Source organism: Scyliorhinus torazame, chromosome 7 (genome assembly GCF_047496885.1).
Source record: "Scyliorhinus torazame isolate Kashiwa2021f chromosome 7, sScyTor2.1, whole genome shotgun sequence".
NCBI lineage: Eukaryota > Metazoa > Chordata > Chondrichthyes > Carcharhiniformes > Scyliorhinidae > Scyliorhinus > Scyliorhinus torazame.
Genome location: NC_092713.1, coordinates 289,906,251 through 289,928,512, shown reverse-complemented (window position 1 = coordinate 289,928,512; position 22,262 = coordinate 289,906,251). Strand labels below are relative to the sequence as shown.

General features: G+C 51.9%; 1 protein-coding gene across 3 annotated transcripts in view; it reads left to right on the top strand.

Annotated features, from left to right (window-relative positions):
• The window catches only part of hmgxb3 (HMG box domain containing 3), a 105,392-nt gene that overhangs the window by 32,376 nt on the left and 50,754 nt on the right, over window positions 1-22,262 (top strand). For 2 of the 3 annotated variants that reach the window (XM_072512588.1, XM_072512589.1), the window contains exons 5-7: window positions 10,886-10,972; window positions 13,493-13,624; window positions 22,162-22,221. In XM_072512588.1, coding sequence (XP_072368689.1) covers window positions 10,886-10,972; window positions 13,493-13,624; window positions 22,162-22,221 — 279 coding nt within the window. The remainder of the gene's footprint in view (window positions 1-10,885; window positions 10,973-13,492; window positions 13,625-22,161; window positions 22,222-22,262) is intronic. The other variant, XM_072512591.1, reaches the window with a different exon arrangement.

Here is a 22,262-nt window from a genome sequence, read left to right as displayed (position 1 = left end):
ATTCAATTGTATATCAGGCCTAAAATTCAGGCCGTTGGCCATTTTACCACAGTACCTACACACGTGGACTGCTACAGTTCAAGAAGGCAGCTCACAAACACTTTCTCAATATCAATTAGGGATGGCCAATAAATGCTGGCCTAGCCAGCGTAACCCTTGAATGAATGTTAAAACAACACAAGCCACAACAAGACTTATTCGAACAAATGACCAAAAGCTTGGTTGAAGAGGTAGGTTTCAAAAACTATCTTGGCGGAGGAAAGTGCTGTAGAGGCACAGAGGTTTACGGAGGGATTTCCATTTCCAGAACCTTGGGCTTGAACAGTTGAAAACACTGTCCATGGTGAAACAATTAAAATGATCAAGAGGAGCATCGGTACGTTGGAGAGTTGTGGATCTGGAGAAGATTACAAAGATGGCGGGGGGAAGATCATGGAGGAGTTTGACAACAAAGATTAATATTTTAAAACCCCACTATTGCTTAACTGGAAGCGAAGGTAGGCCTGCACGCACGGGCAATGGATAAATGGGATTTTGTGCGAGTTAGGACATGAACAGCACAATTTTGGATGCCCAGTTTAGGGAGGACTGGAAGTGCATTGGAATAATCAAGTTTAGTAACAGGCATTATTAAAGAGGTGGAAATAGGCAGCCCTCGTGATACTGTATGTATGTGATTAAAAGCTCATCTGCGAGCCAGATATGACACAATGATCAGTTGCCTGAGAGAGAGGGACAGAGCATGAGGCTGGGGAGCAGAGTTTATATTGGGGACAGAGGCAATGGCTGAAGGCTGCAATTTGCCTAGTATTTAGTCAGGAAATTTCTGCTTATCTAATACTGGATGTTGGGCAAGCAGTTTGCTAATTGAGAGACAGTGGAGTGACGGTGAGGAAGGGCTGGGTTGGCCAGCGTACTTTTGAAAATTGATGTAGTATTGGATAATGTCACTCCGCCTGAGGTTATAATGATTTAAAATTAATTTAGAGAGAATTTTCCAGCAGGTTTCTTTCACAGTTCTTTTTGGGCAACCGTTTTGCGCTCACAACTGATGGTGGCGTTTCCTTATAATTCAACAGTGACTACACATTGGAATGAGCTTGTCAAAGGGGCTATATAAATTGAAGATCTGTCTTCTCTTTCTTTAACTCTTGTTTTCACGTAGCTGAACTGACAATAACATATGTGCTTGATAGGCTTTCCTGCATCTTTGTTACTGTCTGGCTAGTGGGACCTGATCTAAATAAGAGAAAACTAAAGAAAAGACAAAAGCTCTTTCTACCATTGGCATGTATCCAGGTGGTCAGCGTGATTACTGAAGCTATGTTGGCGACCGAACACGTGGAACGGCTTTGCCTGTTTCTGAGGAGCGCATATCTGCTTTACTTTTTAATTTGCAGTAGCTGCTGTCTGGGTTCTTTAGTGGGGGTTTTCAGATATAAATTGTTATGAAACTAGAAAATGCATTTAAAATATGACATTGCAATTGTCACTCAGCAATCACATCTGCCCCTTTTGCTATGTTTCCAATCACTGGGGTATATGCAACAAAGTTTGTAGGGTGACCATCTTCCATATAATTTTCTAATCCAATTGAATTAATAATCTAGATTGGCACTTTAGTACAGTACTGAGTGAATGCTGGACTTCTTGAGATGTTTTTTGGATGGAACGTTGAACCGAGACACCATCTGCTGTGGCACATTTCAGAGCTGAGCAGGGGAGTTCTATCCCTCAGCAGAACTGTAACAAAAACAGATTATCTGTTCATTATCACATCGATATACCGGATCCGATTGACCACTACATTTCCCAACAGTGTAACAATAACTGCACGTCAAATATACATCATTGACTGGAGCATTTTGAGGCAATGAAAGTCCCAATATAAATTCACATTTGCTCGATTCAATTGTTTGTAAGTATCTTACCTTAGAAAGATCACCTTAAGTCTAACAGCCTACCATATCCATCACTTATTTGGTTAAATTCCTGGAACTCTTTTCTTTAAATATATTTTATTTCAAACTCATTAACATTGCAAAAAATTAACACAGTACATACAATTTGTTCAATTTTTCCCCATTTTAATGCATAAGGCTCATCCTCGCACAAGAGGAGGTTGAGTTGATTTTTTTTTTTAATAAACATTTTATTGAGGTATTTTTGGCATAGAAACAAGAACAAAACAGACAAGATACATGAAACCATAAACATAGTGCAAAAACCGTTTACCTCTCGTACAGGTCCCACCCTTATTACCCCCCTACTCTAACCTAAACTACTCCCCACGTCTGCTGATGATTAATTTTCCGCAAGGAAGTCGACGAACGGTTGCCACCTCCGGGTGAATCCTAACAGTGAACCTCTCAAGGCGAACTTAATTTTCCCAAAAAAGAGAAAGCTAGCCACGTCCGATCGCCAGGTCTCCGACTGGTTGGGTACCTCCATGCTAATGGTATCCGTCCCCGGGCTACCAGGGAAGCAAAGGCCAAAACATCGGCCTCTTCTCCTGGATTCCCGGATCTTCCGACACACCAAAAATCGCCACCTCTGGACCCAGCGGCACCCTTGTTTTTAAAGCCTTGGACATACATTCTCCCCGTGTTTGTGTGGGTTTCGCCCCCACAATCCAAAGATGTGCAGGTTAGGTGGGTTGGCCACGCTAAATTGCCCCTTAATTGGAAAAAATGAATTGGGTACTCAAAATTTTTTTTTTTTTTTTAAATCTTGGACATGACGTCCGCAAACCCCTGCCAAAATTCCCGAAGCTTTGGACATGGTTTGCTGGTCCTCCCGCGCATTTTGTGCACCTGTCTTCCACCCCAAAGAATCTGCTCATCTGTGTCACTGTCATGTGAGCCCGGTGCACAACCTTAGATTGTATCAGACTGAGCCTGGCACATGTTGCGGACGCGTTAACTCTACTCAACGCGTCTGCCCATAAACTATACTCTATCTCATCTCCCAGCTCATCTCCCCACTTAGGCTTCAGCTCCTCGGTCTGCGTCTCCTCCGACCCCATAAGCTCCTTATAGATGTCCGAGACATTCCCCTCCCCTACCCACCCTCTGGAAATTACCCTATCTTGAATCCCCCTCAGCGGTAGGAGCGGGAAGGTTGCCACCTGTTTATGAAGGAAGTCCCACACCTGCAGATATCTGAATTTGTTTCCCCTCGCCAGCCCAAACCTTTCCTCCAGCGGCCTCGTACTCCGAAAGCTCCCCTCTATGAACACATCCCCTATCCCTGCCATAACCGGAAACCCCATCCATACTCCCCAGGGCAAACAGGTGGTTATCACAAATTGGGGCCCAGACCGATGCTCCCACATGCCGCCTCCACTGGCCCCAAACTCGCATGGCCGCCACCACCACGGGACTGGTTGAGTACTGCGCCAGCGCGAGCGGCAGAGGCGCAGTTACCAATGCCCCCAGACTGGTGCCCTTACAAGAAGCCGCCTCCATACGCACCCACGCCGACCCACCCCCACCACCCACTTCCTGATCAGGGCTATGTTAGCTGCCCAGTAATAGTTGCTCAAATTTGGCAGCGCCAGCCCGCCCTCTCTCCGGCTCCGCTCGAGCATTACCTTCCTTACCCCGCGGGGTCTTTCCCGCCCAGACGAAGCCTGTGATCACCCTGTTGACTCGCTTAAAAAAGGACCGCGGAATAAAAATGGGGAGACATTGAAACACAAATAGGAACCTTGGGAGGACCGTCATTTTCACCGTTTGTACCCTCACGGCCAGCAACAACGGGAACGCGTCCCATCCCCGGAAATCGTCCTTCATTTGGTCCACTAGCCGGGCCAGATTCAATTTATGCAGCCAGTCCCATTCCCGCACCACTTGGATGCCCAAGTACCTAAAACTACCCCCTACTGACCTAAACGGCAGCTTTCTCAGCCGCCCCTCCTGTCCCCTCGCCTGGACCACAAACATCTCACTCTTATCCATGCTTAGCTTATACCCTGAAAACCGGCCAAAATCCCTTAAAGACTTCACGATTTCCTCCATCCCCTTTACCGGGTCTGAAACATACAGAAGCAAATCATTCCCCCCCCCGGACCAATCCCCTCCAGCCCTTTGAGGCTCTATAGCCAGTGCAAACAGCAGTGGGGAGAGGGGGCATCCCTGTCCCGTCCCCTGGTGCAGTCTAAAATAGTCCGAAGCTGTCCTGTTCGTCCGCACACGTGCCACAGGAGCCTGATACAGTCAATAAAGCCCCGCCCGAATCCGAACCGTACCTGTACCTCCCACAGATAATCCCATTCTACCCAATCAAAAGCCTTTTCTGCATCCATTGCGACCACTACCTCAACCTCTGGGGGCATCATGATCACATCTAACAGCCTTCTTACATTGGCCACCAACTGCCTACCCTTAACAAACCCCCAATAATGTCAGGAACACAGTCCTCAATCCTGGAGGACAAGATTTTGGCTAGCAACTTGGCATCCACATTCAGCAGGGAGATCGACGTGTAGGACCCACACAGCTTCGGGTTCTTGTCCCGCTTAAGAATCAGCAAAATCATTGCCTGTGACATCGCCGGGGGCAGCACCCCTCTTTCCCTTGCCTCATTGAACATCCTCAAAAACATTGGCCCCAGTATCCCCGCGAATATTTTATACAACTCCACTGGGTACCCATCCGGACCCGGGGCCTTAACCGCCTGCATGGCCGCCAAGCCCTCCACTATCTCGTCCAGCCCAATTGGGGCCCCCAGCCATTCTACCCGCTCTCTGTCCACCGTTTTGAGAGGAAATTGCTGAGGCCTTGACAGAAATCTTTGGATCCTCACTATCTTCAGGGGATGTCCCGGAGGACTGGAGAATAGCCAATGTTGTTCCTCTGTTTAAGAAGGGTAGCAAGGATAATCCTGGGAACTACAGGCCGTTGAGCCTTACTTCAGTGGTAGGGAAATTACTGGAGAGAATTCTTCGAGACAGGATCTACTCCCATTTGGAAGCAAATGGACATATTAGTGAGAGGCAGCATGGTTTTGTGAAGGGGAGGTCGTGTCTCACTAACTTGATAGAGTTTTTCGAGGAGGTCACTAAGATGATTGATGCAGGTAGGGCAGTGGATGTTGTCTATATGGACTTCAGTAAGGCCTTTGACATTGTCCCTCATGGTTGTCTAGTACAAAAGGTGAAGTCACACGGGATCAGGGGTGAGCTGGCAAGGTGGATACAGAACTGGCTAGGTCATAGAAGGCAGAGAGTAGCAATGGAAGGATGCTTTTCTAATTGGAGGGCTGTGACCAGTGGTGTTCCACAGGGATCAGTGCTGGGACCTTTGCTCTTTGTAGTATATATAAATGATTTGGAGGAAAATGTAACTGGTCTGATTAGTAAGTTTGCAGACGACACAAAGGTTGGTGGAATTGCGGATAGCGATGAGGACTGTCAGAGGATACAGCAGGATTTAGGTTGTTTGGAGACTTGGGCGGAAAGATGGCAGATGGAGTTTAATCCGGACAAATGTGAGGTAATGCATTTTGGAAGGTGTAATGCAGGTAGGGAATATACAGTGAATGGTAGAACCCTCAAGAGTATTGAAAGTCAAAGAGATCTAGGAGTACAGGTCCACAGGTCATTGAAAGGGGCAACACAGGTGGAGAAGGTAGTCAAGAAGGCATACGGCATGCTTGCCTTCATTGGCCGGGGCATTGAGTATAAGAATTGGCAAGTCATGTTGCAGCTGTATAGAACCTTAGTTAGGCCACACTTGGAGTATAGTGTTCAATTCTGGTCGCCACACTACCAGAAGGATTTGGAGGCTTTAGAGAGGCAGAAGAGATTTACCAGAATGTTGCCTGGTACGGAGGGCATTAGCTATGAATAGCGGTTGAATAAACTCGGTTTGTTCTCACTGGAACGAAGGAGGTTGAGGGGAGACCTGATAGAGGTCTACAAAATTTTGAGGGGCATAGACAGAGTGGATAGTCAGAGGCTTTTCCCCAGGGTAGAGGGGTCAATTACTAGGGGGCATAGGTTTAAGGTGAGAGGGGCAAGGTTTAGAGTAGATGTACGAGGCAAGTTTTTTACGCAGAGGGTAGTGGGTGCCTGGAACTCGCTACCGGAGGAGGTGGTGGAAGCAGGGATGATAGTGACATTTAAGGGGCATCTTGACAAATACATGAATAGGATGGGAATAGAGGGATACGGACCCAGGAAGTGTAGAAGATTGTAGTTTAGTCGGGCAGCATTGTCGGCACGGGCTTGGAGGGCCGAAGGGCCTGTTCCTGTGCTGTACCTTTCTTTGTTCTTTGTTTGTTTGTTGGGAAATTCAGCCCCTCCAAGAAGCGCCTCATCCCCTCCGGCCCCATAGGGGGTTCCGACCTGTACAGCCTGCTGTAAAAATCTCTAAACGCCTTATTCACCCTTACCGAATCACCAACCAGGTTCCCCTCACCGTCCTTTACTTTCCCTATCTCCCTAGCTGCCTCCCTCTTCCTAAGCTGCTGTGCAAGCATTCTGCTGGTCTTCTCCCCATGTTCATAAATCGCCTCCTTCGCCTTTCTCAGCTGCTCCACCGCCCTCCCTGTGGTCAGCAAGCTAAACTCTGCCTGCAGCCTCCGCCGTTCCCTCGAGTCCTGCCTCTGGGGTCTCTTCATACCTCCTATCGACCTGTAATATCTCCTTTACCAGCCTGTCAGTCTCTGCCCTGTCACCCTTCTCCCTATGAGCCCGGATCAAGATCAGCTCCCCCCTTGCCATTGCCTTCAGTGCTTCCCAAACCACCGCTCCCAAAGTTTCCCCCATGTCATTGACCTGCAGGTAGCTCTGAATGCATTTTCTCAGCCGCTCGCACAACCCTTCATCCTCCAAAAGTCCCACATCCAACCTCCAGTGCGGGCGCTGGTTACTGTCTTTACTAACCTGCAAGTCAACCCAGTGCGGTGCATGATCTGAGATTGTAATCGGCGAATACCCCCCCCCCCCCCCCACACACACACACACACATACACACACACACACAAACACGTCAACTCCATGAACCCTCTTTAGTTCCTTTGCCATTGCTGGCACCCTGCCCATTTTCGAGCTTGACCGGTCTAAGCCCGGGTCCATAACTGTATTGAAGCCCCCTCCCATGACCAACCTGTGCGAGTCCAGGTCCAGTATCTTTCTCAGCATCCTCTATATAAACTCCACATCATCCCAATTTGGCACATATACTTTCACTAATACCACCTGCACCCCCTAGTTTCCCACTAACCATAATATACCGACCTCCCACATCCGAGTCTATTCTACCCGCCTCAAACACCACCCTCTTATTGATCAGGATCGCGACCCCTCTAGTCTTTGAATCTAGTCCCGAATGAAACACCTGGCTGACCCAGCCTTTCCTCAGTTTAACCTGGTTTATCTTCAGGCGCATCTCCTGCAACATCACGTCCGCCTTCAATCCCCTAAGATGAGCGAACACACGTGCCCTTTTGATCGGCCCATTTAACCCTCGAACATTCCAGGTGATCAGCCTAGTCGGGAGGCTCCCCCCCCCCCACCACCGGATCAGTCATCCCCTTTTGTTAGGCCCGCCACCAGCCCGTGTTCCATGCCACCACCGGTCCATCCCCAGGACGTCCCTCGCCAGTCGAACATTCACCCCCTCCCCCCGGCAACAACACCCTGTAACCCAATCCCTTTCCTAAACCAAACATATGCACCTCCCCTCCCCCCCACTGCGCTTCCGAGAGCTCGCTCACCCAGCTAGCTTGGTGGCCCCCATCCCCGGCGACAGATAGTTTCCCACCTATTGTTCCCCCCCCCTCCCGCTCATGCAAACAAACTCCAACATCAAACAATCCCCACACAATTGCCCAACCGAAAAACACCAAGATCAAAACTAGCACACCTCCATCTCCCAACAGTGCAAATGAAAACCTAGACTCACTCAGCTCTGCTGCTGGTTCCAAGGAAAACGAGAAACTTTTTACAAAAACAGAGAAACAAAACAGAGAAAACAGAAACGCGAACGTCGCAGCCAAGTTCAAAAGTTCTCAGTCCTTCGTCAGCCCCTTTTTGCAAAGTCCGACGCGTCCTTGGGCGACTCAAAGTAAAAGTGCTGATCTTCATGCATGACCCATAGACGGGCTGGATATAACGTCCAAACGTCACCTTTTTCTTGAAAAGGATCGCCCTGACCTGATTGAAGCTTGCTCTCCTCCTGACCACCTCCACGCCCTGGTCTTGGTAAACCCGCAGGATGCTATTGTCCCACTTACAGCTCAGTGTCTGCTTGGCCCACTGCAGAATACGCTCTTTATCCGAGAACCTGTGGAATCTCACCACCACCCTCGGGGGGTCACCCATTCGCGGCTTCTTCGTAGGTGCTCTGTGAGCCCTATCCACCTCCAAGGGCCGGGAGAATGCCCCATCCCCCAGCAGCTTCTCAAACATGCCTGCAACGTATGCCCCAGCGTCCGTTCCTTCGGACCCCTCCGGGAGCCCGACAATTCTTAGGTTCTGCCGGTGGGACCTATTCTCTAGGTCCTCCACCTTCTCCAGAGGCTTCCTTTGCTGGGCCGTCAGCATCCCCACATCCAACTCCACCACGGTCTGATGCTCCTCCTGCTCAGCCAGCGTCGTCTCCACCTTCTGGATCGCCCGATTCCGGGCGCCCAACCGCTCAATCGACGCTTTTATCGGGTCCAAGCAGTCCCGTTTCTGCATAGCAAAGCCCTCCTGGATGACTTGGATCAGCTGCTCCATAGACTGCTGGGTCGACAAGCCAGAGGTTCGCCCCTCCGCCATGCTGTCCCCTGTTGCAACTAGAGCCCAAGTCTTCTCTGTCTTCTTGTTTCTGCCCTTACAAACACTTCTAGTCCTTTTCTCCATGCACCAAAGTGGAAATTCAGTAGAGAATTGCCACTAACATCCGTTCTACAATTCAAGTCCGTTAAAAAATCGGAGGAAAAGGCCCAGAAGTCCGACCAGAGCGGGAGCCACCAAATGTGCGATTTACTCCTTCATAGCCGCCACCGGAAGTCTCGAGGTTGAGTTGATTTAATGCATTATTTCACTCTAGATTCCCCAACTCTTCCTCCCACTTCTGCTTGATCCCTTCCACTAGGCAGTCCCCTTCTCTCCCAACCACCCCAGGCATCCCCAGTCCTCCCTTCCCCACTGGTCCAGGACCAGCAACTTCTCCAGCCCCATATACTCAGGCAACCGAGGAAATGAGGGCAGTTCCTTCTGCGCAAAGTCGCGCATGTGCCAGTATCTAAACTCGCTCCTCCTCGGTACCTTCAACCTCTCTCGCACATCCTCCAGCACTGTAAACGTATCTTCTACAAGCAGGTCTCTTACCCGCTCTATCCCTTCCTCCTGCCCCCCCCCCCCCCCCCCCCCCCCCCCCCCCCCCCCACACACACACACACACACACACACACACACACCGGTGCAGACCTATGGCTCCCACATAATGGGCTCATTGCAGATATATGCACTAATTTAATCCTGCCTCCTTCTCTGCAGCAAAGCCCTGCTGACCCTCAGTGTCTTACCTGCCTAAACAAATTCTGAGATCAGTTAATCCACCCTTTGGAAAAAAACATTGGGAAGGAAAATTGGGAGGGATTGAAAAATAAGCAAGAACCTTGGCAACACATTCACCTTTACCACCTGTAACCTCCCCGCCAATGTAAAATACAGGGTGTCCCATCTTTTTAAATCCCCTTGACCGGACCCATCAAGTTCCACTTGTGCAAAGTAACCCAGTCAGGGGCCACCTGAACCCCTAGATACTGAAATCTAACATGAGCAACCTTAAACGACAGGGCCTCCAAATTCGCACTTCGCCCTGAGCATTCCCCGGGAAGATCTCCCTTTTCCCAACGTTCAATTTATACCCAGAAAAAGCCCCAAATTTCCCCAACAAGTCCATGATTCTCCCCATACTGCCCTATGGATTCACCACATACAACAATAAATCACCGGCGTATAAAGACACCCTATGCTCTGTACCCCACCTCATAATTCCTTGCCACTCATTCGAAGCTCAAGAGGGCAATTGCCAAAGCGAACAACAATGGCGACAACGGACATACCTGCCCTGTCTATACAGTCCAAAACACCCCATGTTTGTCTCATTCGTACCCACACTGTCCATAGGGGACACATATAGTAACTGTACCCAAGCTACGAACTTTGGCCCAAACCTCTCAAGGATCTCAAAGAGGTACCGTCACTCCACCTGGTCAAAGGTCTTCTCCGCTTCCATCCATACGATCACCTCAGGCACTCTTTCTCCACCTGCCACCCCCCTCCCCCAAGGGATTTTGACCACATTCAAAAGCCTCCTAATATTACTAGAGAGCTCACCAACTTTAACCGGGTTTGATACCCCATAGACATTCCAATCCGGGGAAGAAACCATCACCCTCAACTCTCCTCATACATACAGCAAAATTGCCCATTAAACTCCAAGCCGGAGCCACCTCCTGTGCGACCGATCAGACCATGGCCGCCACTGGAAATCTGGAACTCTGTCAAAAGAACTCTGTACCCATGCAGCAGTTCAAGAAGGCAGCGCACCACCACCTTCTTACAAAGGGTAATTAGGGTGAGCAATTCCTGCTGGCCTAGCTAGCGATGCTCACATCCCATGAATTCATTGAAAAAATTGTGTACCGCAAAGTTTGACATCACTCCTGCTGCACACACATTGCTAGACCAGATTTGGGGTAGGAATACAACGGAGATTTTAAAGGTTTTTGAACCAAATTCAGGAAGAAACATTTTTTACTGGCCTACTGCCACAAAAAGCATGACTGTATGATGGAAATTATCACAAATTATAATTGTAATGATCCTTGTTCATATGCCTTCAAAAAGAAGTGATAGAATGAATTAGGTTTTCTCCTTTAGGACTTGGGAGAAAATGTCCCGGTGTCAACCACTCAGTTCCTAATGTTACCATTGACGAACAAACAATCAACAGCTCCAGCAAAAAAGGTCAGAACTTGAATTATACAACAGATCGGTTAGTCTATATTTGTATACAAATCTGTAACAAACCTTTCCAGATTATCCTGTTCTATTTTCAGCTTTTAAATTACAATTTCCCTCTTGACAGCAGTCTCTGTAAATGCATGTTGTTGCTTTTATAACAGGGAAACTGGAATATTGTATTTAAATGATCTGTCTTTGAGGATTGCAAGACCTGAAAGCTTGGCAATTGCACTACTTGCAGTACTGTGTTTACTGAAATAAGTACCTTGTGACATGCTATCACAGACGCTTACTTGAGATTATCCTCAGACTAGGATTTTAGTTTGTCATATACTTATAGAGAATATATAACAATAACTATAACTAATGGGTTAGTTTTTCTTGGTCAATTCCATTTGCCTCATCTCATCCTTTCAGCATATCTTTTCATTCTCTTTTCCCTTGTGCACTAATCCTGTTTTCTTTAGAAAGTATCAAAGCTATTTGCCTTAATCGCTTCATGTGGTGGTGAGTTGTACATTGGAACCAACGTCTGTGCTCCATTTCACTTTCCTCTGCCTCCACTACCATTAGCATCTGTGTATTCATTCCAATTCCAACATGAAGTATATAATGTAAAAACATTGCACTTAAAATCCTCTGTCTAAACCTATACCTGAACCAATGCAAAGCAATTGAATTGAAATAACTCTTTTTTTTCTTAACCTGTTAGGTATAGCTATTCTCGGAAATCTCAATCATTTGTCCTTCCCTCGCAATAGATAACTTCTGGTAGCAGATCAGTATAGCAGATGCTTGTAGGTGGATTCAGCATACTCTTACTCAAATGCTGTGCCTCCTATTTTTTGAAAATCTCTGCACCACGATTTGTGAGATTAAGGAAAAATATATGTTTTGACAGTGATTTTCAGTGTTGTTTCATTTAAAGGGGTCATTTATAATGCAATTATTCTTCTTGGGTCATGTTTGGTGTAAACAGCTAGGGGAAGGGCACCAAATTGTGATTTTAAAAAAACAAACATATTTGTGATGAATGCCTAAAATACTCATTAGTCCATTCCGTCCCTGAATACTGACTGACATGCTGAGCGTTTCCAGTATTTCTGTTTATTTTTTCTGATATCTAGTCTCTGGAGTTTTCTGCTCTTTTTCATTTATTTTCTCTGCATCTAGTTCCAATGGCTCAGTATGATGAGAAATGTTTCTTGAATTGTAAACAGAATCATAGAATGGTTGCAGCACAGAAGGAGGCCATTCAACCCATTGGGCGGGATTCTCCACCCCCACGCCGAAGTGGCCGCGCCGGCGTGAACGCCGTCGAGGTTCACGACGGCGCGGAACGGCCCCGGTCCCAACCGATTCAGGCCCTGACAATGGGCCAGTATCGGGGCCGCGTCACCTACCCGCGCCAGGCCTTGTCGCCCGCGTAAAAGCGGCACCGAATAGATGACGTGGCCGGCGCCGCATAACGGACGTCATCCGCGCATGCGCGGGTTGGCCGGCGCCAACCCGTGCATGCGTGGTTGCCGTCCTGTCCAAATCCGCCCCGCAAGAAGATGGGGGACGGATCTTGCGGGGCCGCGGAAGGAAGGAGGTCCTCCTTCAGAGAGGACGGCCCGACGATCGGTGGGCACCGATCGCGGGCCACCCCACATTCAAGGTGAAGCCCGGTGCAGGATCCCCCCTCGCCCGCGCCCCCCCCCCCCCCCCCCCCCCCCCCCACAGGCCGCCCCCCCCCAGCGTTCACGCACCGCCCACAACTGTAGCGACCAGGTGTGGCGCTGGGGGGAACCCGCCGTTTTGGCCTGGCCGCTTGGCCCATCCGGGCCTCAGAATCGCGGGGGTGCCGGAGAATCGCCATTTTGGGTATCTCCGGCCTGTGGCCCGCGAAACTTGACTGGCCCATTCCCGCCGCACGGGAGAATCGTGGGAGGGCGTCGGACCGGAGTCCCCGGAAATTTTGGCGGCCCAGGCGATTCTCCCAACAGGTGTGGGAGTGGAGAATCGCGCCCAGAGTACCTGTGCTGGAGCTCCGAAGGAGCAATTCACTGAGAGCCATTTCCCTATCTCCTTTCCGTAGCCCTGCATATTTGTCCTTTTTAGATAATAATCCTTTTTCAGACCATCTAATTCCCTTTTGAATACCTTGATCAAACATACCGGAAGAAGAAATACTTATGGAAAAATGCTGTGTTTAAGACTGAATCATTCCAAGACAAAGTACTGCCTTGAAAATTCAATTTGTTCAGAATTTCACAGTCCAAGTTTATTTTTACATTTTCCCTTTTCCCCTAATTTTTCCCAGAATTAGTATTGCCACTAGGTGCATTTACCTAATGCAAAGATATATTAATGTGCCAATCCTACACTACAACTTTGTTTAGAAAAAAACTTGTATGGAGCAGGACTGAGATCACAACACATTTATTTTTGTATTTGGACATGTCCACAGAAAGCTGCTGTGAATGTTGTGAAACTATTAATTGTGTTTTGAAATTCTCTTTTGTTTTTTGCTTTGCCCAGAAGACAACCTATACACGAAGAGGCCATGGCAGTTGTCCAAATCCAAACTGTTTATTTACCTACGTCACCAGGCACAAGCCCCCACAGTGTCCAAATTGTGGAAAGTGGCTGGGAGGGAAATGGATTCCAAAGGTAATTTAAGAACCTGGTTGACAATGGTTAAATATAGTTTTACTCGCAACAGAAACTTCAGACGGAGTAAGCAAAGCTGACTTCAATTAAAATGGTCATCTTTGAAGCAGGACTGCCGTAATCCTTTTGTAATCCAGAAATGTTCCCAAGAATGATGAACTTGGATTAATTGTTTAGACTAACGATGAGGTGGTTTTTTAACCAGTTCCTCGAATGCAACATGTTCTTTTTGTAGTTTCTTCATACATTTCTCTCTTGCTCAATGTAATCATTCATATTGGATCAGGTTTATCCAACCTTTTTGCATGGGGGGGGTTCACGGTTTCCATTTATTTTTTTCCTCAAGGGGCTGATAAATTTCAGAAAGTTTAAGGTTTGGCACAAAATTAACCACAAGTTTCAAAAAAGTAGGTATGGAGAACAGAAACAACTTGAGTAAAGATAAAGCAATGTCTCACACTTTTCTCTCTCTCTCATCCTCCACCTCCCTCCCCTCTTCTCTCTCTCTCATCCTCCACCCCCCCTTCTCTCTTCTTCCCACCTCTCTCTCTTCTTCCCCCTTCGCTCTCTTCTCCCGCTCTCTCTCTTCTCCTCCCCCTCTCCTCCTCCCCCGCTCTCTTCTCCTCCCCCTCTCTCTCTTTTCACCCCTCTCTCTTTCCCCCCTCTCTTCCCTCTCTCTCTCTTCCCTCTCTCTCTCTTCCCCCTCTCACTTCCCCCTCTCTCTCGTTTCCCCCTCTCTCTCGTTTCCTCCTCTCTCTCGTTTCCTCCTCTCTCTCGTTTCCTCCTCTCTCTCGTTTCCCCCTCTCTCTCGTTTCCCCCTCTCTCTCGTTTCCCCCTCTCTCTCGTTTCCCCCTCTCTCTCGTTTCCCCCCTCTCTCTCGATTCCCCCTCTCTCTCGTTTCCCCCTCTCTCTCGTTTCCCCCTCTCTCCCGTTTCCCCCTCTCTCCCGTTTCCCCCTCTCTCCCGTTTCCCCCTCTCTCCCGTTTCCCCCTCTCTCCCGTTTCCCCCTCTCTCCCGTTTCCCCCTCTCTCCCGTTTCCCCCTCTCTCCCGTTTCCCCCTCTCTCCCGTTTCCCCCTCTCTCCCGTTTCCCCCTCTCTCCCGTTTCCCCTCTCTCCCTTTTCCCCTCTCTCCCGTTTCCCCCTCTCTCCCGTTTCCCCCTCTCTCCCGTTTCCCCCTCTCTCCCGTTTCCCCCTCTCCCGTTTCCCCCTCTCTCCCGTTTCCCCCTCTCTCCCGTTTCCCCCTCTCTCCCGTTTCCCCCTCTCTCCCGTTTCCCCCTCTCTCCCGTTTCCCCCTCTCTCCCGTTTCCCCCTCTCTCCCGTTTCCCCCTCTCCCGTTTCCCCCTCTCTCGTTTCCCCCTCTCTCCCGTTTCCCCCTCTCTCCCGTTTCCCCCTCTCTCCCGTTTCCCCCTCTCTCCCGTTTCCCCCTCTCTCCCCGTTTCCCCCTCTCTCCCGTTTCCCCCTCTCTCGTTTCCCCCTCTCTCTCGTTTCCCCCTCTCTCTCGTTTCCCCCTCTCTCTCGTTTCCCCCTCTCTCTCGTTTCCCCCTCTCTCTCGTTTCCCCCTCTCTCTCGTTTCCCACTCTCTCTCGTTTCCCCCTCTCTCTCGTTTCCCCCTCTCTCTTTTCCCCCCTCTCTCTCTTTTCCCCCCACTCTCTCTCTTTTCTCCCCCTCTCTCTCTTTTCTCCCCCTCTTTTCTCCCCCTCTCTCTCTTTTCCCTCCTCTCTCTCTTTCCCCCTCTCTCTCCTCCCCTCTCTCTCTTCTCCCCCTCTCTCTCTTCTCCCCCTCTCTCTCTTCTCCCCCTCTCTCTCTTCTCCCCTTCTCTCTCTTCTCCCCCCTCCTCTCTCCCTCTCTCTCTTCTCCTCTCCCCCTCTCTCTCTTCTCCTCCCCACACACTCTCCCTCCCACACACTCTCCCTCCCACACACTCTCCCTCCCACACACTCTCCCTCCCACACACTCTCCCTCCCACACACTCTCCCTCCCACACACTCTCCCTCCCACACACTCTCCCTCCCACACACTCTCCCTCCCACACACTCTCCCTCCCACACACTCTCCCTCCCACACACTCTCCCTCCCACACACTCTCCCTCCCACACACTCTCCCTCCTACACACTCTCCCTCCCACACACTCTCCCTCCCACACACTCTCCCTCCCACACACTCTCCCTCCCACACACTCTCCCTCCCACACACTCTCCCTCCCACACACTCTCCCTCCCACACACTCTCCCTCCCACACACTCTCCCTCCCACACACTCTCCCTCTCTCTCCCTCCTCACCCTCTCTCTCCCTCCTCACCCTCTCTCTCCCTCCTCACCCTCTCTCTCCCTCCTCACCCTCTCTCTCCCTCCTCACCCTCTCTCTCCCTCCTCACCCTCTCTCTCCCTCCTCACCCTCTCTCTCTTTTCACCCCTCTCTCTTTCCCCCCTCTCTCTTCCCTCTCTCTCTCTTCCCCCTCTCACTTCCCCCTCTCTCTCGTTTCCCCCTCTCTCTCGTTTCCCCCTCTCTCTCGTTTCCCCCTCTCTCTCGTTTCCCCCTCTCTCTCGTTTCCCCCTCTCTCTCGTTTCCCCCTCTCTCTCGTTCCCCCTCTCTCTCGTTCCCCCTCTCTCTCGTTTCCCCCTCTCTCTCGTTTCCCCCTCTCTCTCGTTTCCCCCTCTCTCCCGTTTCCCCCTCTCTCCATTTTCCCCCTCTCTCTCGTTTCCCCCTCTCTCTCGTTTCCCCCTCTCTCTCGTTTCCCCCCTCTCTCTCGTTTCCCCCTCTCTCTCGTTTCCCCCTCTCTCTCGTTTCCCCCTCTCTCTCGTTTCCCCCTCTCTCTTTTCCCCCCTCTCTCTCTTTTCCCCCCACTCTCTCTCTTTTCTCCCCCTCTCTCTCTTTTCTCCCCCTCTTTTCTCCCCCTGTCTCTCTTTTCCCTCCTCTCTCTCTTTCCCCCTCTCTCTCCTCCCCTCTCTCTCTTCTCCCCTCTCTCTCTTCTCCCCCTCTCTCTCTTCTCCCCTTCTCTCTCTTCTCCCCCCTCCTCTCTCCCTCTCTCTCTTCTCCTCTCCCCCTCTCTCTCTTCTCCTCCCCACACACTCTCCCTCCCACACACTCTCCCTCCCACACACTCTCCCTCCCACACACTCTCCCTCCCACACACTCTCCCTCCCACACACTCTCCCTCCCACACACTCTCCCTCCCACACACTCTCCCTCCCACACACTCTCCCTCCCACACACTCTCCCTCCCACACACTCTCCCTCCCACACACTCTCCCTCCCACACACTCTCCCTCCCACACACTCTCCCTCCCACACACTCTCCCTCCCACACACTCTCCCTCTCTCTCCCTCCTCACCCTCTCTCTCCCTCCTCACCCTCTCTCTCCCTCCTCACCCTCTCTCTCCCTCCTCACCCTCTCTCTCCCTCCTCACCCTCTCTCTCCCTCCTCACCCTCTCTCTCCCTCCTCACCCTCTCTCTCTTTTCACCCCTCTCTCTTTCCCCCCTCTCTCTTCCCTCTCTCTCTCTTCCCCCTCTCACTTCCCCCTCTCTCTCGTTTCCCCCTCTCTCTCGTTTCCCCCTCTCTCTCGTTTCCCCCTCTCTCTCGTTTCCCCCTCTCTCTCGTTTCCCCCTCTCTCTCGTTTCCCCCTCTCTCTCGTTTCCCCCTCTCTCTCGTTCCCCCTCTCTCTCGTTTCCCCCTCTCTCTCGTTTCCCCCTCTCTCTCGTTTCCCCCCTCTCTCCCGTTTCCCCCTCTCTCCATTTTCCCCCTCTCTCTCGTTTCCCCCTCTCTCTCGTTTCCCCCTCTCTCTCGTTTCCCCCTCTCTCTCGTTTCCCCCTCTCTCTCGTTTCCCCCTCTCTCTCGTTTCCCCCTCTCTCTTTTCCCCCCTCTCTCTCTTTTCCCCCCACTCTCTCTCTTTTCTCCCCCTCTCTCTCTTTTCTCCCCCTCTTTCTCCCCCTCTCTCTCTTTTCCCTCCTCTCTCTCTTTCCCCCTCTCTCTCCTCCCCTCTCTCTCTTCTCCCCTCTCTCTCTTCTCCCCCTCTCTCTCTTCTCCCCTTCTCTCTCTTCTCCCCCCTCCTCTCTCCCTCTCTCTCTTCTCCTCTCCCCCTCTCTCTCTTCTCCTCCCCACACACTCTCCCTCCCACACACTCTCCCTCCCACACACTCTCCCTCCCACACACTCTCCCTCCCACACACTCTCCCTCCCACACACTCTCCCTCCCACACACTCTCCCTCCCACACACTCTCCCTCCCACACACTCTCCCTCCCACACACTCTCCCTCCCACACACTCTCCCTCCCACACACTCTCCCTCCCACACACTCTCCCTCCCACACACTCTCCCTCCCACACACTCTCCCTCCCACACACTCTCCCTCCCACACACTCTCCCTCCCACACACTCTCCCTCTCTCTCCCTCCTCACCCTCTCTCTCCCTCCTCACCCTCTCTCTCCCTCCTCACCCTCTCTCTCCCTCCTCACCCTCTCTCTCCCTCCTCACCCTCTCTCTCCCTCCTCACCCTCTCTCTCCCTCCTCACCCTCTCTCTCCCTCCTCACCCTCTCTCTCTTTTCACCCCTCTCTCTTTCCCCCCTCTCTCTTCCCTCTCTCTCTCTTCCCCCTCTCACTTCCCCCTCTCTCTCGTTTCCCCCTCTCTCTCGTTTCCCCCTCTCTCTCGTTTCCCCCTCTCTCTCGTTTCCCCCTCTCTCTCGTTTCCCCCTCTCTCTCGTTCCCCCTCTCTCTCGTTTCCCCCTCTCTCTCGTTTCCCCCTCTCTCTCGTTTCCCCCTCTCTCTCGTTTCCCCCTCTCTCCCGTTTCCCCCTCTCTCCATTTTCCCCCTCTCTCTCGTTTCCCCCTCTCTCTCGTTTCCCCCTCTCTCTCGTTTCCCCCTCTCTCTCGTTTCCCCCCTCTCTCTCGTTTCCCCCCTCTCTCTTTTCCCCCTCTCTCTCTTTTCCCCCCACTCTCTCTCTTTTCTCCCCCTCTCTCTCTTTTCTCCCCCTCTTTTCTCCCCCTCTCTCTCTTTTCCCTCCTCTCTCTCTTTCCCCCTCTCTCTCCTCCCCTCTCTCTCTTCTCCCCTCTCTCTCTTCTCCCCCTCTCTCTCTTCTCCCCTTCTCTCTCTTCTCCCCCCTCCTCTCTCCCTCTCTCTCTTCTCCTCTCCCCCTCTCTCTCTTCTCCTCCCCACACACTCTCCCTCCCACACACTCTCCCTCCCACACACTCTCCCTCCCACACACTCTCCCTCCCACACACTCTCCCTCCCACACACTCTCCCTCCCACACACTCTCCCTCCCACACACTCTCCCTCCCACACACTCTCCCTCCCACACACTCTCCCTCCCACACACTCTCCCTCCCACACACTCTCCCTCCCACACACTCTCCCTCCTACACACTCTCCCTCCCACACACTCTCCCTCCCACACACTCTCCCTACCGCACACTCTCCCTCCCGCACACTCTCCCTCCCACACACTCTCCCTCCCACACACCCTCCCACACACTCTCCCTCCCACACACTCTCCCTCCCACACACTCTCCCTCCCACACACTCTCCCTCCCACACACTCTCCCTCCCACACACTCTCCCTCCCACACACTCTCCCTCCCACACACTCTCCCTCCCACACACTCTCCCTCCCACACACTCTCCCTCTCTCTCCCTCCTCACCCTCTCTCTCCCTCCTCACCCTCTCTCTCCCTCCTCACCCTCTCTCTCCCTCCTCACCCTCTCTCTCCCTCCTCACCCTCTCTCTCCCTCCTCACCCTCTCTCTCCCTCCTCACCCTCTCTCTCCCTCCTCACCCTCTCTCTCTTTTCACCCCTCTCTCTTTCCCCCCTCTCTCTTCCCTCTCTCTCTCTTCCCCCTCTCACTTCCCCCTCTCTCTCGTTTCCCCCTCTCTCTCGTTTCCCCCTCTCTCTCGTTTCCCCCCTCTCTCTCGTTTCCCCCTCTCTCTCGTTTCCCCCTCTCTCTCGTTTCCCCCTCTCTCTCGTTTCCCCCTCTCTCTCGTTTCCCCCTCTCTCTCGTTTCCCCCTCTCTCCCGTTTCCCCCTCTCTCCCGTTTCCCCCTCTCTCCCGTTTCCCCCTCTCTCCCGTTTCCCCCTCTCCCCCGTTTCCCCCTCTCTCCCGTTTCCCCCTCTCTCCCGTTTCCCCCTCTCTCCCGTTTCCCCCTCTCTCCCGTTTCCCCCTCTCTCCCGTTTCCCCCTCTCTCCCGTTTCCCCCTCTCTCCCTTTTCCCCCTCTCTCCCGTTTCCCCCTCTCTCCCGTTTCCCCCTCTCTCCCGTTTCCCCCTCTCTCCCGTTTCCCCCTCTCTCCCGTTTCCCCCTCTCTCCCGTTTCCCCCTCTCTCCCGTTTCCCCCTCTCTCCCGTTTCCCCCTCTCTCCCGTTTCCCCCTCTCTCCCGTTTCCCCCTCTCTCCCGTTTCCCCCTCTCTCCCGTTTCCCCCTCTCTCCCGTTTCCCCCTCTCTCCCGTTTCCCCCTCTCTCCCGTTTCCCCCCTCTCTCTCGTTTCCCCCTCTCTCTCGTTTCCCCCTCTCTCTCTTTTCCCCCCTCTCTCTCTTTTCCCCCCACTCTCTCTCTTTTCTCCCACTCTCTCTCTTTTCTCCCCCTCTCTCTCTTTTCTCCCCCTCTCTCTCTTTTCTCCCCCTCTCTCTCTTTCCCCCTCTCTCTCTTCTCCCCCCTCCTCTCCCCCTCTCTCTCTTCTCCTCTCCCCCTCTCTCTCTTCTCCTCCCCACACACTCTCCCTCCCACACACTCTCCCTCCCACACACTCTCCCTCCCACACACTCTCCCTCCCACACACTCTCCCTCCCACACACTCTCCCTCCCACACACTCTCCCTCCCACACACTCTCCCTCCCACACACTCTCCCTCCCACACACTCTCCCTCCCACACACTCTCCCTCCCACACACTCTCCCTCCCACACACTCTCCCTCCCACACACTCTCCCTCCCACACACTCTCCCTCCCACACACTCTCCCTCCCACACACTCTCCCTCCCACACACTCTCCCTCCCACACACTCTCCCTCCCACACACTCTCCCTCCCACACACCCTCCCACACACTCTCCCTCCCACACACTCTCCCTCCCACACACTCTCCCTCCCACACACTCTCCCTCCCACACACTCTCCCTCCCACACACTCTCCCTCCCACACACTCTCCCTCCCACACACTCTCTCTCCCTCCTCACCCTCTCTCTCCCTCCTCACCCTCTCTCTCCCTCCTCACCCTCTCTCTCCCTCCTCACCCTCTCTCTCCCTCCTCACCCTCTCTCTCCCTCCTCACCCTCTCTCTCCCTCCTCACCCTCTCTCTCCCTCCTCACCCTCTCTCTCCCTCCTCACCCTCTCTCTCCCTCCTCACCCTCTCTCTCCCTCCTCACCCTCTCTCTCCCTCCTCACCCTCTCGCTCCCTGCTCACCCTCTCTCTCCCTCCTCACCCTCTCTCTCCTTCCTCAACCTCTCTCTTCCTCCTCACCCTCTCTCTCCCTCCTCACCCTCTCTCTCCCTCCTCACCCTCTCTCTCCCTCATCACCCTCTCTCTCCCTCCTCACCCTCTCTCACCCTCTCTCTCCCTCCTCACCCTCTCTCTCCCTCCTCACTCTCTCTCTCTTCCTCCTCACTCTCTCTCTCTTCCTCCTCACTCTCTCTCTCTTCCTCCTCACTCTCTCTCTCTTCCTCCTCACTCTCTCTCTCTTCCTCCTCTCTCTCTCTCTCTCTCTCTCTCTTTCCCCCCCCTCTCTCCCTCGCTCTCTCTCTCTCTCCCCCCCCCCCCACTCTCTCTCTCTCTCTCTCTCTCTGTCCACCCACATTTCAGAAGTCCACTCCTTTTTCCTGAATACATTCAGATATTAATGTTCGTTGCTCTTCCAATCACAGTCTGTTTCTCTCCCACATTTGCTGCTGATATGTTCACTCATGTGGAGGAATGGAAGAGGAACTGCCTGTGATTGGAGGAGCAGCTCCTGTTCAGAATCATCTGCTCCTCTTACCTGCATTTTGACAACTGTCTCCCTGGGCTGCATTGAGAGGCTTCGCAGACTGCATCCGGGCTGTGGGCTGGCCAAACCTGCTTTAGATGATTGCAAAATTTGCTTGGACTACTTTTCTTTGAGAAAGAGATGTGTCTCCTTGTGATTCTACCCTATGATTGCAAATTAAATTTGAGAATTTAACAGTGTGACGGGGTAGGGAGGCATGGTGGTTAGCACTGCTGCCTCACGCGCTGAGGACCCTGGTTTGATTCCGGCCCCCAGGTCACTGTTCATGTGGAGTTTGTATATTCTCCCCATGTCTGCATGGGTCTCACACCCACAACCCAAAGATTGAAGGTGGATTGACCATGCTAAGTTGCCCTGTGGAAATTTTTTTAAAAAGAACTTGGGGGGAAAAAAAGTGTTACGGGGTGATGGAAGGAAACGTATCTCGTTAAGCATTTAGTACTTCTACCATGATAACCTAAAAAATCTTTGAGTTGAAGCTGATGCATTGTTTAGTAACTTGCATTTTTAAGAAAGCCTGATGTGGATTATCAGAGTTTTGATTTTCTTTTGTTTATAACAGGGCAAGGAATTGCAGGTCTTAAATGTACGTGTGGAATGTAATCAAGAGAAGCAAAGCAAGGTATTGTAGGATGCACTTATCATCATGTTTCTCATCAAAAT